The 16,208-nt window shown below is 35.6% G+C and overlaps 1 protein-coding gene across 1 annotated transcript; it reads right to left on the reverse strand.

The window, feature by feature from the left end:
• Positions 1–11,529: 11,529 nt before the first annotated feature.
• On the reverse strand, positions 11,530–16,181 carry LOC144452262 (uncharacterized). Its single transcript, XM_078143324.1, has 4 exons — positions 16,016–16,181; positions 15,446–15,525; positions 14,316–14,392; positions 11,530–14,050 (listed from the first exon to the last, which is right to left on the reverse strand). The coding sequence occupies exons 1-4, from the start codon at positions 16,121–16,123 to the stop codon at positions 13,989–13,991; spliced, it is 327 nt and encodes a 108-aa protein (XP_077999450.1). The 5' UTR covers positions 16,124–16,181; the 3' UTR covers positions 11,530–13,988.
• Between the last annotated feature and the right edge of the window lie 27 nt (positions 16,182–16,208).

Below are 16,208 nucleotides of genomic sequence, written 5' to 3' on the forward strand. Positions count from 1 at the left end.
ATATGACATCAGATACTACTGCCCCTGATGTGGCGTACATAGTTATGAGTGTGGTGCTAACCTGTATATGTGCTATCGCAATCGTTGGCAACGGTATCGTCATATATGTATTTAGCAGGTAGGTGGGTATACATATCTCGGATAACCATCATTACTCATATATATACATATTGTCATATTTGATAATTCTTTTCATATCTCATACCATTATGACATAGAATTCATGATACTTATTTATCTATTTTTTTAAAGTTGTGATTACACATTTTGTTAAATATAAACTTACGGTACATATTTTCGCTGTGAATGTTTGGAGAAGGACGATTAACACTTGAATGTGTGCTTTCATTTGCGTACATTATAGATTGATATACTCGTATTACATATAAACGGGGAATGGTCGTCCTTCGATATCCACGACGTCGATCACGTCGATATTGGCGTAGCCTTGTAACTTGTATTTGTCAATGTTCGCACAAATTTCCTCATGTATATCGCGGTGGTGGGGGTGGAGGTGGAGATGTGAACTTTTATAGTGCCCGTCAAACAAATTTCTTGCCTGTTATCCCAGCCCCAGACGTTGTCTGTTACCCAAGACCACGATGTTACCCATTGCCACAATGCCGTCCCTTACCCAGACCACGATGTTATTTCTCGCCCCAGACGCCGACGTTGTCTGTTACCGCAGATAACGATGCCAATCTGTCTGCCTGCCTACCCATCCGCCTGCCTGCCTGTCTGCATGTCCGTCCGTCGGTCGGTCAGCAGTCAGTTGGTCGGTCGGTCGGTCACCAAAGTGGAATTATGAGGATTTTCTAAAAAAAATTTCATATGGGCAAAACAGAGTCCAAGAATGCCAGAGATACCCGAACATAAATACTATTTTTAGTAAAACTTCAGCTACTTTGATACAACGAGTCAGTCAGTCAGTCAGCTATGGATGTATACGCTGCGGGGTTTCGACACGTCTAGGGGAGAAGACGTGTACATCCAGAGCTATCAGTCAGTCAGTCGAAAGGATGGGCAGACAGGGACGCAAAAAAAAAAACCCATACATAATCAGTCAGTCAGTCAGTCAGTCAGTCAGTCAGACAGACAGACAGACAGACAGACAGACAGACAGACAGACAGACAGACAGACAGAATCATAAAGAAGATAATGGCAACTAGTACAGTCTGAATCACAACTTGAAACGCAGACACTTAATTTGTTTAAGTATTGGCCAGGATGACCATGAATGTTTATAAAATTTAATGATGTTTGACTATTGACAATAGCACTTAATGATGTCCCATAGATATATGAACGACGCAAGCTATGTGTATGGAATATGTGCATGCTTGAGTCTCTATACTATAGCAATGAGTTTTTAGACACCGGCACAATAAATCGTGTTATTGAACCTCGTTATTTAAAAATGCTATCAATTAATTACTTTTCATTTACACGGTTATATTTGCCAAAAAAAGAACATTGGAGAAAACACGTATATTTACATAGTTGTGGCTATAATGTGGAATTCGTTTTGTTTGCACAATGCTAATAATGGCATTTCATAAAGATATGAAGACAAACACGGCTTGATTGGCCACAGTTACGTATGACTTTCAATGAATGGGCTGATCATCAGATCAATGTCGTCCCATTCTCGCAAACCAGAGTACACTTTTTCTGCTGACGGAACGAAAAACGATGCGTCCATGTGTTGGACGGTGCCGTAAAAGAGGCTATGGTTTACGACGAATGTGTCATGCATATGAAAGGGTTTTGAATGGAAGTAAAATTTGGCAATGGGGTACAGGTAGATTAATGTAGGACAAGTTTTCATTTGATATGTTACTAAAGTATGTATATATTTGGAATATATCAATCCTGTATGGAATAATGCCAAAGTGAAACTTTTAAATTAAAAAAGTAAGAAAACATGTGACTCAGACCAGGTGTTGTCTGTAGCAACGTCTCATTTTACCTAATCTGATTAAAATCCGATGTACATGTCGGCTAATCATTCATATTTTACCTTCGTTATTTTGCATGAATTGACCTTCGTAGTACATGTTTACGTTATTAGCCTGATCGTAGAGGAGGCGATCAGGCTAAAAACGTAAACATGTATTACGAAGGTCAAGTCAGGCAAAATAACGAAGGTAAAATAGCAATGAATGATTAGCCGACATCTACATCGGATTTTAATCAGATTGCATTTTACCCTACCTGTCTTGAAAGTCAAATTCTTTTTCTATAAGTCATTAACGATTTAATAAATACGCGATAAGCTTCATCTCGGTATAAAACGAATTATAAAAAAACATTAATTGTGTTTATAAGTTTATGCTGTCGGGAAAACATGACAGACTTGGCATCCAATTAAAACTATATCTATGTTCATTTGGTCTGACTGTCCATATTGTGCACCGAACACCAAGCTGGTACTTCGAACAAAAATATCCAATATAACCATTTTAATTATTGAACTTGAAAGAGTAAAGCTATAGAAAATTACTTATGTTCAATGGCATGACTTTCCAGCTGGTACTTCGAAATCGAACAATACACCCCAAATTATCAATAGCTTCTATTCTGACAATTAGAAATTGTCTCAGAACATATATATATATAATATATATAAATTGTCTCAGAACGTATATATATATATATATATATATATATATATATATATATATATATATATATATATATATATATATATATATATATATATATATATATATATATATATATATATAGTTTTATTATTTACTATTACGCTCTGCCACTGCGGTATAGAGCACTGTCTTAGCAGATTGATACTCACCGAGTTATATATATATATATATATATATATATATATATATATATATATATATAAATTGACCATCAATGCAGCAAAGACAGTTTACATGCTCATTGGGGGAAAACAAATAGTCAGGAACGATGAGGGCAGTGTTTATCTTAAGGGCGTTAAACTGAATGAAGTTGATTGTACATATTTTATTGGGGTTCTAATGGACAATCAGTTAAAATGGAAAAGTCACATTATAGGTGTAAAAAAGAAAATCTGTAGGTTGACTGGAATCTTCTACAAATTAAGATATATTGTTCCACAATCCACATTATTAATGCTGTATAATACTTTCATCTTACCTCACATTTCATTTGGCTTAGAGGTATGGGGAAGTACGTTTAAATCATTTCTAAATGATATTTTTGTTATTCAAAAACGGATTGTACGCATTATTTCAGGCAACAAATATAATTCCCACAGTGCCCCTTTATTCAAAAAACTCAAGATTCTCAATATATACAATCAATTCAAGCTACAGGTCGCAATTTTCGTACATGACGCACTTCACGACAGACTCCCATCGCATTTTAAATCGTATTTTACCCATTTAGAACATGTTTATGGAACTCGTTCAAAAGATCGAAATATACTTCACCCCCCTAAATTCAAGAGTAGATTAGGTCAAACATCCATCAAATTTGTTGGTCCCATGGTGTGGAACAGTATTCCAGAACACATTAAAGATATCCATTCAAGAAACAGGTTTAAACTCGATTTCAAGGACTACTTGTTGTTAAATTCATAATTTGTAATTCTTTACATTGATCACTATGTATATGTATATATTCTGTTGGTGTATTGGATTTATACTTTTGTATGCGTTTCTTTCTTTCGCTGTGTTTTTGTTTTCATTTTTCTTACTCAGTGTGTTTTTCATGAACTGCGTTTAAAATAGGAACACGTCAAATAACTGATTTTGTAAAAAAATAATATAAATATTGTAACGAGGCTGAACTCGATTAGTTGCTTGACCAACTATTTTTCAGTCTTTTTCTCTACAGTACAATGTATATAAAAAACTGCTATGTATTATTATCATTAATTTGAGAATAAAATTATTATTATTATTATTATTATATGTAGTATTCGCTCAAAACGAACCGTGACCTCGGATATAAAACAAATATTAAAACAACTATTACAAATTCCCCCCATTGTCATGATTGTATAAACTGACGTCACTGACTGAAGGAGTCAGGACACTAGGTGTAGGACGTGTGTGTGGATTATTTCCTTGTTCCTTAGAAACTGCAAACTCAGTTCAACAAGAAAATCTAGTGACCGGATATACACCACTCATTTCATTACCATGCTCCGACGTACATGTGTCCATAATTTCATCACGGTTTGAAATTCTCCCTGATTATTGTAACCCTTCCCCCTATACGGTTAACTGGGTCATAGAGTCTAGACAGTTGACACACACACATATATATATGCCTCCATTGGCTATGTACACTGAGCGCAAAAATGGACGTTGTATTACTCTGCCAATGATTCAAGAAAACAAATCCACTAGAATGTAAATGGTAATACTTCACAGACTTGGACATAAGCCGAGTTTATGCATTTTTGGACGATTTCTCCCGCAAGTAGCAATAAATCTTACTAACACATTGCTACATTTTATCGTCTTGCTCAAAAATATCTCAATTTAGAAAGATATCTGTTCAGCGAAACGATAAAATAGAACACTGTTGGTAAGATGTTTTACTTCAGGTTTTGTGATCTTAATTAAAGCTTTGACGTGTAGTTTATCTTTATCAACCACTGCAGTCATGACATTTTGGCTATAAAGATGAGGTTACATGTGAACAAAGAGTGAACTACGACGAAATCACGCCAATTACATAGAACAATCCGTGTTATAAGTCGATAAATTAACGTGCAAAATGCGCCGCGAAAATAAACTCTTTAAACTTTTTGCTGTTACTTTGTTCAAAAAAACTCCAACCACGTCTCAGTTAAAATAAATAAAAAATCAGTAGTCACGGTACAGATGTTTTAATCAGACATCAAAAATAAAAAGTACGCCATTTTGGAATCCAATATGGCCGCCGAATACCTGTCAACGCTATGAAGTATTAAACGATTGCCAATATATTACCTTGAAAACAAGACGGTGAACTCCAACGTTTCTTTTATTATTTAAAATGGGCCAAAAAGTAAGCTTCCATATAAAAGTTATTGAAGAGGTTTTCAGAATGTTGAAATTCGTCCTGGAGGTGCATAACTTTACTTCAATATATAATATGACAGTTTGTTACAACTAGTAAAGGGTTAATGCCAAAAGGGCCCAACTTCATTTTTTGTGTGATTTTTATACTTTTTCACAATTATAATTGTTAATGTATGATTCATGATCTCGGGAAAGGCCAACCATTATTCTGAAAGATAACATGAAACGTGAAAGTTTTGCTCTGAATCAAAGAGAGAGAAAAGTTTTGCTCGCAGTCAAAGGGCTTAGTGAAAAAAACGCTTGTTTTTGACATTTTCTAAAAAATTACATTTCTCAAAAGTCCTGATGACATTTTCGTGGGTGAAGACAGATAATGCGAAATAAAACGTTATTTAAATTTGACTTAGGGGCATAATGGCCTGGTGCCAAAAAGACGGTTTTTTTGTCATTTTTCTCAAAATGGCCTTTTTGACGATAGGCTCTTATGGCACTAACCCTATTACATGTATCAAAAGGAAACACAGAGTGCTGAATTCCGAAAACCACGCTTTTGGCCTTTTTCTCAAAGTGGCATTTTTGTAGTGGGGCCCCTTATGGCACTCACGCTATTATATTACCAAAGTGCTGAATTCCACCGTGTTGTATTAGAAATGTAAGTAACTTCGCAAGGATTAAAACAAGTCCTTTCTCCATCTTTTTTTCCCAGTGAGAAGACATTGCGAACAGCAAGAAATGTATTCTTGATAAACCTGGGTATATCAGACCTCTTAATGTCCCTATCGTTCCCATTGTCACTAGCGTCATCAATAAAAGGTCACTGGATGTTCGGAGATGCAGGTATGTTGTGATTTCTAATCGTTTACGGAGTTTATTTAGTACATTTTAATTTTATTCCCTTCAATTTTTTTTTACTTTATTACAATTGAAATTAAACCCGTGGATTTGAAATGAAATAAGAGCCGAGCGATAACATGTTTAACTCTGTAACTGGAATACTTTCAATTGTTAGATAACCTGACGTCATTGACGCCCTGAACAGTATTGAATCACCTGTGGGTAAACATGTTTGCTGTATACATAATATGGTACAATTTATCCATTGGCAATCAAATTTATTTTGGGTCAGATGAACTTAGAAAGAAAACGGTTTATTCCAATTAATTGTGTTTTTGTGTCATTTCGCTATTTGATGGACTGTACACTAATAACTTTGATAAACATTATGTGTCTTCTCTTTAAGGTTGTACTTTTTCTGGATTTTGGGTGACATATTTCGGACTACTATCAATAAATACCATGACAGCCATAGCGGTGGAAAGATACATCGCAATTTGTAGATTATACGCCACAACAGTAGTCATCACCTACAAGTACGTCATGTTGTCTACATTAGCACTGTGGATTGTAACGTTCATCTGGGCAATTGCACCGATCACTCAATGGAACGATTACGTCACTGAAGGCCTGGGAATCAGTTGTTCGGTAAAATACACGTCGACATCACCTGTTCATACGTCATACATTGTGGCGTTACTGGTTGGAGAATATTTTATACCGCTGAGCATTATCATATTCTGTTACCTCTTGATATTCATCGAAGTAAGATCACAAAGCAAACTTTTCAAGAACCACACACTTTATCGCCGTAACTCCAAAGTCACCGACGGCTGCAGTCAACGTCAACAAAAAATTGCGAACGAATATCACGTAGCCAAAATAGGAATCAAAATATTTGCAACCTATTGTATATCATGGACTCCTTATGCTCTCGTCATTTTGACGTATTTGTTGCAACCCAATGTGAATCTCTCCCCCCTTGTAGTTTCTATCCCCGCTGTGTTTGGGAAATCATCCGCCATTTATAACCCCATCATTTATGCATCCGCCCATCACCAATTCAAAAGAATCATGAGGAGAAAGTATCAACATTTTATCAACCAATGTTTTAAATGCGAATCCACAACAACAACCAGCAGGAGAACAGTTAGTCGAAGCAGTAGTCTACGAATGACAATGATTACCCATGATGTCAACTTCGACACACAATCCAGAGATAATAAAAAACATAAAACATTATTACCGTCACAAGAATGTAGAACGGTACACCATGTGGAGACAGAGTTCATTTGACTGATACTTTTTTATATACACATATCATCAACTTTGTATGTCTTAGTACGCCATAGCTGATTGGTTCACTTCTATTTAATGACTTTTATATTAAAAGTCTTTCGATAAACTGCATGAACACAGTTGAGGATCTTTTCTTTTCAGCAAAGCGAAATATAGGAATATCGATGTCATCACAAGTTCAATGAAAATACCTCTGTGTACATGCCAAAATGTAATACATACTTGTATACACACACACATACATACATACATACATACATACATACATACATACATACATGCATGCATGCATACATACATACATACATACATACATACATACATGCATGCATGCATGCATGCATGCATGCATACATACATACATACATACATACATACATACATACATACACACACATGCATGCATGTACATACACGCACACAAATCACACAGACACACGCAGATGCACATACAGACAAATACATCTCTCTCCCTCCCTCACCCCCTCTTTATCTCTCTCTCTCTCTCTCTCTCTCTCTCATAATTTCGGCATTATTATGGATGTTTTGAAATGAATTGGCTCGTATTCAGATAAGAATGGTTTCAAGCTAGCAACTGCTGCCTCAAAGAAATTAATTGCAATCGCATTATTCAAATAGATTTCATACTTGTGGCTGTTAGATTTCACAGCAAATTTTTCATGTGTAGGTGATTCATCGAGTCAAGGAGTTGTCTACTCTGGTTTCAAGGCTAGAGATGAATACCACACGTGTTAGTTACTCTATGAACGCTGAACACGACTTCCTGTCATAAGAAGATCTGTAATACAATTTGTAACTGTGTTAAATAATTAATTCTACACAAACATGTTATCTTCTGTCTGCAACTCATTCTAAATAATCAGCATGAATGAGTCTAATACATGCAACTGAGTAAAGTCTATGTAACAAATGTATGTATGTATGTATGTATGTATGTATGTATGTATGTATGTATGTATGTATGTATGTATGTGTGTGTGTGTGTGTGTATGTATGTATGTATGTATGTATGTATGTATGTATGTGTGGGTGTGTGTGTGTGTCTGTCTGTCTGTCTGTCTGTTTGTCTGTATGTATGTGTGTTGTGCCTATTTTATGACATCATTATGTATGTTATCTTGAATTAGAAACAGTTTTCTGGAAAAAGAAATAAACCTGATCAGAGAATTATTAAAGGTGACAGGAAAATTAGAAATTTGTAAAGGTAACCTTGGTTAATCCACTTCTAACATAAATTTTATAATCGGATTTACTCAGTGTTTAAAGGCTAAAACGACTTACGGAATGGAATTCCCTCGCACTCTAGCAAGGTTATAATGCGCCTAGAAATTAGACCCAATAACGTCAATGTCCCAGTTACATACTAGCAAACTGGAGTGACTATAGTGTTTCAAATTAGTCAGCATGATGTTGGTTATTATTACGATTATTACGATTTATGTTACAAATCATGCAAAATTGAGACACTGATAGAGTGCAACCATATAAAATTGATACATTTTGTTTCACTTTGAACACAAATCAACATCACTGTTGGGTGAAACCACAGGCACTTGAATCAATCTGTATGATTTTTTTTTTTTACGATACATTTAAAAAAAAGAAATCATACAAATTGATTCAAGTGCCTGTGGGTGAAACAAGGAAGACAGAAACAATCATCGTAAACCACAAGCTCTTTTATGACACCGCCAAGAGGTGTCGTAAACCACAGGCTCTTTTACGACACCACCAAGAGGTGTCGCGGAAGAAATAAGTCTGGTTTGCGAGAATGGATAGAGAAACACAAAACTGTTTATTTGTGTTCACAGTGAGATAAAATGTAACATCTCATGTGCGTGTGCATTATCAGGGCATATATTTTATTTTATGTAAATCCCGTTCTGTAGCTATAGGATGTAAAAACATTATGGAAACTGTGTAGTCTTTCTGGTTTGGTAGTAACTGTGACCGCCTCCCACATATCATACAAATAAAGAATATTAATACTTAAAATTGACAAGCTTAATTATTCCCAAATGAGAGTTTGGAAATATGTAATGCCAGTTATGAAACTTATGCAGGATATATTAACAAATATTAACGAACAGCAATTATTTTTACGGCCTTATAATAATAACATTTTTATCACACAGTTGAAGGTGATTCGGAAATTTAACAAAATTCTTCCACTTGGAAATAATTAATATCGGTTATAAAACAGTTTTCAGAGTTTTAAAGAAGGAAGTATATTAATGGACACTGATTACTTTTAACGGCCTTTTCTGTTTTTTAATGTTGTTTGTCAGACAGGAAAATATTGGTGTCAAGTCGGAACTGTTCAGGGACACTTTGACGTCACCGTCCATGATCTATTTTATTGTAACCATGGATACCAGTTTATTGAATTTATTCTCTAATTTTATCTACAAATGATAGTCAAATATCATTTGGTCATCCAGACTGTCCTGTTTGCATACAGAGCATATCCTTCACCTAAGTGACATGTTTGAGTTAGTTGTTCATTTGCAATCGATAATTAGCCATCGCAAATAGTTTTTAATAGCCTTGGTTGTTTTGGTCATCTGGTCATTGACCTCTGGTGAAATGGTCCTTGCCATCTGGTGATGTGGTCATTGACCCTTACTAAGCTTAATATATAATAAGCAATATACTGTAAAATTTGTATGTGCATCTCTGAACCCCAACTGCTTAGACTTAGCATACAGTATACATGTTTGTTGTCGCACGTTGATTTTTCAGGTAGGAAGCCAAGATAAAATTGTTTTAAAAATAAATACCCAATCCTTATCCATATGGCCACTTTAAAGGAAAAGTGCAGCCAGGCTTAGTTCTGTCTTTACTATACTTTTGATTACTGATATCATCTTACATATAGTCTGGATACCAACATGGTTTCTAACTAAACCACGTCTAGTCAAAGTCCCTCAATCAACACAAAAAGTTGTTCATCCAATCAGTGAATCCCGACTGTTAAAGTGACGTACACAGTAATGACATGACTGTGTGAGTGGCTGTGGATGAATTTTAAATTGCATCTCATGCATCTCAAGACTTCTAGAGTAACGACTTTGACTATATTGTGAGTGGAGGTGTAAATGGTAATTATACCATATAGGAACTATACTGTGAGTGGAGGTGTAAATGGTAACAATACTGTATAGGAACTAGACTGTGAGTGGAGGTGTAAATGGTAATTATACTGTATAGGAACTAGACTACTTACATATGATTCTGGGTGATAAAATAGTACCTTTGTAACTTATTCAATGTTGAAATCTTGTAAAGAAGCTCTACTGCACTTGCCATGTGATTGGCCACTTCCAGCAAAGGTTTATGGGAAAGCCTCGTGATGTCATCAAATATATACCAGTGCCCATATCATTTTCAGCAAGGGTTTATGGGAAAGCGTCTTGTGATGTCATCAAATATATATCAGTGCCCATATCATTTCCAGCAAAGGTTTATGGGAAAGCATCTTGTGATGTCATCAAATAGATACCAGTGCCCATATCATTTTGACTTGACACTTTTGGTATTTGACACTCAACCCCATCACTAGTCTGTGAGTTACGCCATGATGGAGTGCCCTCACCCATCGGTCAACCCCTCCCGAGAGGAGGTCAGTGAGGGCGGAACGACGCGACATATTTTACCCCATCACATAAATTCATGCATGCACATTAAGCAATACAATGACACTTGTTTGATATCAACTTTTATTGCACTTGAGTATTACAATTTCAAAAATCGATATGAAAAGTGTTGGTTTTTGTCATAGTCAATGAAAAATGGCAAAAAGATATATACATACTTTGGACTGCACTAAATACACCTTAATCTAATGATGTGTGCAAATAAAATAAGGCACATCAGAAATTAGCTTCACTGAGTTCCTATGGATCACTGAAACTGGTTATCACCCCACTCTTCCTTAATGGTACATCCCTATTGTTAATATAGGAAGATGATTCCACTTCCTTGAAATAGGGGGGGTTAAAGAAAGCTATTATTTGTACCAGTGAATACATATAAACTATTCTGCATGGTGCACACATCAGATTGTCTACATTCCAAAACAATAAAGCCATACATATATATATTTATCCATTTTTTGTTTTCAATTTTCATGCAAAATTTAATGCATTGACTTGTGTTAGACTCTCTAACAGTCCTCGGAGCTTCGCATCACTAAAATGGTCATTTTGTATGTACTGATATCTACTGCATAATTGTACTCGAATATCCTTGTACTGTTAGCCCTCATTAATCACATTCATTGATGTATTACTGCAAAGCCTGGGCTTCACCGTAACATGTCAACAAATGGTAAGCCCTATGTGATCAATGAGGGTGCACATCACGGGGATATTCTAGTACAATTATGCAGTAGATATCAGTACATACAAAATAACCATTTTAGTGATGCGAAGCTCCGAGGACTGTAAGAGAGTCTAGACTCGTGTGTAAAGGGGTACATACTACTCTGGTTACTATAAAATTAGAAGTACATATGCTGACAGAATAACTATTAAAAGTAACACAATTCTTGTATTCTATATTTGTTTGTTTATTCAAGATGAACATCACTGTAGGAAATGAAGCCCGTTTCATGTGAGTGTTCACTGGCTGTGTTTGATACAGCCACACAGAAACCAATAAGAAACAGTATAGTTTTTTGTGACATTTTGTCCAAATGAAATGAACTATTTAACATGCCACCATGCAGACATCAAATGCAGATATCACGTCTCATGTCTGCATTAGTTCCACTATTTGTAAATGGTTCATGTCATTTACACAAAATGTAGCAAGAATTGTTTGCAATCTTGCTATCTTAAAGTTTAGCATGTACAGTTTCCTATTGGTTTCTGTGTGGTTGTATCAAACACAGCCAGTCAAACACTAACATGAAATGGGCTGTAAACTCATTTTTTATATATCAGTGAATCTTGCATGACAATATGATAATTTGACCTCATGAAATTAGCACACTAACTGCTTTTGAATATTGTAGCCAAGTTCTGTCTTGTTTCTTTCTGTATAAACATTTTTAAAAACCTGACTGGCCAGTAACATGTCAACAAATGATAAATGAACTAGTCATTATTATAAGCCTGCTACAGCTGATAACATCATGCAATTGATCAAAATCTGCGAAAAAAAGGACCAACTTAACTCTTTTGTTTGTACCTCTCATCAGCTGTTGTGAATCCATTGATGTGTACAGATTGTTTATTGTGTTAGATTACACATTACACAGCAGAGATTAATTCACTACATGTTAATCAGATTACCATGATATGCAAAGCTTACTGAATATTTAAAATAATATTTTAGATAACTCACAACCCTATTTTTTGAGTGCAACCATTCCTAAGTACAAATTTGTCGATATTAAATGAAATACTGTAGCCTGATTCATTAGCACCAATTTTATTAATATACAACTTACAAGTCTCTCTTTGTAGCCTCTGATTACTTCTCTGTAATATACTGTGATTGGATGAGAAATGACAAACAATCTGTTTTTCAACCAATGAAAAATAATTGAACATAAGTCTTAGCCTGGCAGAGTTCATTTGTATATGCTAATTGACAAAAGCATTCCTTTAAGTAACGTTTGATTGGTTGATATAAAATGAATAGTATACCTTATATAAGGGATGTCCTGATTTGTTAACTTGATGAATAGACAACAGTGATTTAATTAGAACCACAGTGTGACACTGATAAATTCTAAGTACATGAGATGCTAGTAAGTTATATGTGTGATCATCTTTGATGGAATAATGTACAGCTAAAACAGGGAGTGTTCACCAAAAGACTGTCAGTGCAAATGATTGAATAAAATAGGGTGTATTTCTTCTGTGGCTGGGAAGGACTTTGAAGTGCGGCATGGTGGTGTCCTCTACTGCAGAATAATACCAAGTGTTAGATTCACACTATGCAAGGAAGGTGCACCAACAACTTTGAACTCACATCAAAATCACGAAAAAAATACATCTGATCTCTGAAGCTTCTGCATGCAATTTATCAGGATTTTTTCTTGATCTAAAATTTACACACCACTGTTTGGTAAATAACTCTTCTTTCTTTTGTCCAGAATCAAATCAAAGTGTCTATTTGTATAAAATTTTCCTTGTTGAACAAAAAATCAAAATATTATTTGTTCAATACCATACTTGACTAAAGATATGACATTAGTATTGTCAACTTAAAGTATCAGTAATACTGTCAGTTTGTTGTTTATGGGTTTATCACCAGTCAAAGTCCAAACCCTCACCTGGCAATTTTCACCAATATCACTCTGAAGTGTTCAAACATAATGGTAGAAAGTCGAAAGTCTTAGAGTATAATGTCCAGTGGATGTTACCCTGGTATGTGAATGTCAATTTATCCATTGGACACTAGTTTTGTCCAGTTTATACCAGTTGCAACCGGTTTAAATCTAGCACAGTCCAGTTTCATATATGTAAATTTATCAATTTGACTCTAGTATTGTTCAGTCTATACCAGTTGCAATTGGTTTATATCTAATGGTAAATCTACTCTATTCCAGTCTTGTCCAGTTAAGAGCGGTTTGACAAACTTGAATCCAGCAGTAACATTTTACAGTTCACTGCGTTCTTGTTAGCTTGCAACCCGAATTGTGGTCTGCCATTTTTTGTGGAAATTTAAGAGTAGGGTTGAATACCAACTTGATAGGACCATTCTGATCTGTATACAGTCAGTTTTACATGGAAAGATGTTCATCTTTTCATCTTTGACTGTACACTGAGTAAAGTCAGTCACAAATTCCACCATCTTCAGCCCTTACAACATACAGTGCACAGTTTCTCTGGCAGACAGCGACTGTGAAAAGTATGACCTGTAAAATCAATGAGTTTACAATATAATCCACTATTGTAGCCAAATTCCAAAATCTGCATTCTTTTAGAGTTTTTTTAAAACTGAAAGCATAACATACAATTAATGCACACTACATGACCCTCAAACTAAGGGCATGAGTAAAACAAGCTTTCATCAAAGATGAACCCATTTTCTTCTCAAAAAACTTTAAAAACACATGAACAGCATAAATGATATAAATGAATATCTGTACTTGTTTTTCATTCATACGATTAGAAACTTACCACACTTCCCAACCAGTACAGTGCCATCTATCTGCAGAGTAGAGAGAGTCAATGGTAGTCTGCAAACTCTGCATTTACTGAGAAGAGATCAATATATTGAATTAATTATGAATAATGAGTTTGGTATTAGTTCCTTTCTACGAGACTGGTATAAAGGACAAAATAACAAAACATGCACTTCATGTTCTTGAAGATGAATTACATCAGATATGATGCTGTTGAAGGGAAATTTGCAGCCAAAAGTTACTAAAGCGGGCGCTAACACTAACGAAAAGCCTGACGCTGGATCCCTATTGTATGTGTAACATGTACAACAGGTAGGCTCTAAAACATCCCGCTCTCCTATTGGTAGAGAATTTCTTATGCCACGCAACTCACTGTAAATAAACAATATGGCTGACCCTAGTTACCAGACGTTCTTGCTCAAAACAAAATTAGCTTTAATATTTATCAAAATCAACGAGAACCAAAAAGTATCTTACAATTACCTTACAGCTCATGTAAGTTGGATTGTTAAAAGACTTCTTGCAAACACGATCATATAGCCAAATGATGACTTCAACAGGATGTAATCCGATAGACTATGCTATTGATAGTGGGAGCAGTAGTCTGCCTTAGAAAACTGATGACACTAAAGCTATCGTAGAGGGCGCTAACATACTGAAGCTGTCGTAGAAGGCGTTAACATGCTGAAGCTGTCGTAGGGACGCTAACATACTGAAGCTGTCGTAGAAGGCGCTAACATACTGAAGCTGTCGTAGAAGGCGCTAACATACTGAAGCTGTCGTAGATGGCGCTAACATAATGAAGCTGTCGTAGATGGCGCTAACATTCTGAAGCTGTCGTAGGAATGCTAACATACTGAAGCTGTTATAGAGGGCGCTAACATACTGAAGCTGTCATAGATGGCGCTAACATACTGAAGCTGTCGTAGATGGCGCTAACATACTGAAGCTGTCGTAGAGTGTGCTAACATTCCAAGAAACAAATGGCATGGAAATGACATAGAGGGCACACATACTTACAGAAAGCTAGTATCAAAAGAGATATCAATGAGGGCACTTGTACTGATAAAGACAAATATCATCAAACTAGCATTACTATGAGAAGATGGCAATATTTCTACCTACCTGTCAATCTGAGTCAACACGCCCCAGTGTGTATCTGTTTCTTCTGGTGTCATAGTCAATGATTCACAGTTTTCTTTTGTCTGAAAGTAACCACATCAAAGAAGAAATCACTACGGTCCTTTCTGTAGAATTTACTATTATCTATTACATCAATTTTATCTTTCAAATCTCAGAGTTTTATCCACACTGTGCCTACCCCTCCCTTTTGTTACCAATGCAGTATACAACATCATTTGACTGTTGCCAAGGTCATGGTCTTGTTGCTAGGCATATATGTGAACATGTGCCTACCCTTCCCTTCTGTTACCATTGCAGTATACACCATCATTTCTCTGTTGCTAAGGTCATGGTCTTCGGTATTTATGAACAAACTGAGCAATGTGTGAATCTACATCAAAGACACCCCCTGTTGTTTTTGTATCAGTTGTATTATTGTCTTTACCTAATTATGTCTCTGCGTGAAGTCTTTCCTTAGCTAACTTCATTCATGCAAATGCAGCAGTGTTTTTTCACAGGTTGTAACTTCAACTAAAAGATTTACAAGAAGTGAAATAGTTAAGATATACTCACCAATAGTTGGAGAGGGAAGCCAGTGGGTGGAGTTGAAGCTGGTGGATCTTGTATACTTTCAGGTGACTTAATCTCTTTCTTAGCATGATACAGTACACAAGAATGCATCACATTTACTCTTTTAGACCATAAATAGGAATCTACTCGTTCCAACACACTGTGGGCAATATTCCTAATACAAATGTGAAAAATA

The sequence above is a fragment of the Glandiceps talaboti genome, chromosome 22, assembly GCF_964340395.1.
Source record: "Glandiceps talaboti chromosome 22, keGlaTala1.1, whole genome shotgun sequence".
NCBI classification, from domain to species: Eukaryota; Metazoa; Hemichordata; class Enteropneusta; family Spengelidae; genus Glandiceps; species Glandiceps talaboti.

Excerpts from the sequence above, each read along its gene's own strand:
- LOC144452262 (XM_078143324.1), bottom strand. The coding sequence starts at position 16,123 with ATGCATTCTTGTGTACTGTATCATGCTAAGAAAGAGATTAAGTCACCT. Across the intron at positions 15,526-16,015 it reads GCTTCCCTCTCCAACTATTG|ACAAAAGAAAACTGTGAATC; the intron begins GTGAGTATATCT and ends GGTTACTTTCAG. Across the intron at positions 14,393-15,445 it reads GTGTTGACTCAGATTGACAG|TAAATGCAGAGTTTGCAGAC; the intron begins GTAGGTAGAAAT and ends ATCTCTTCTCAG.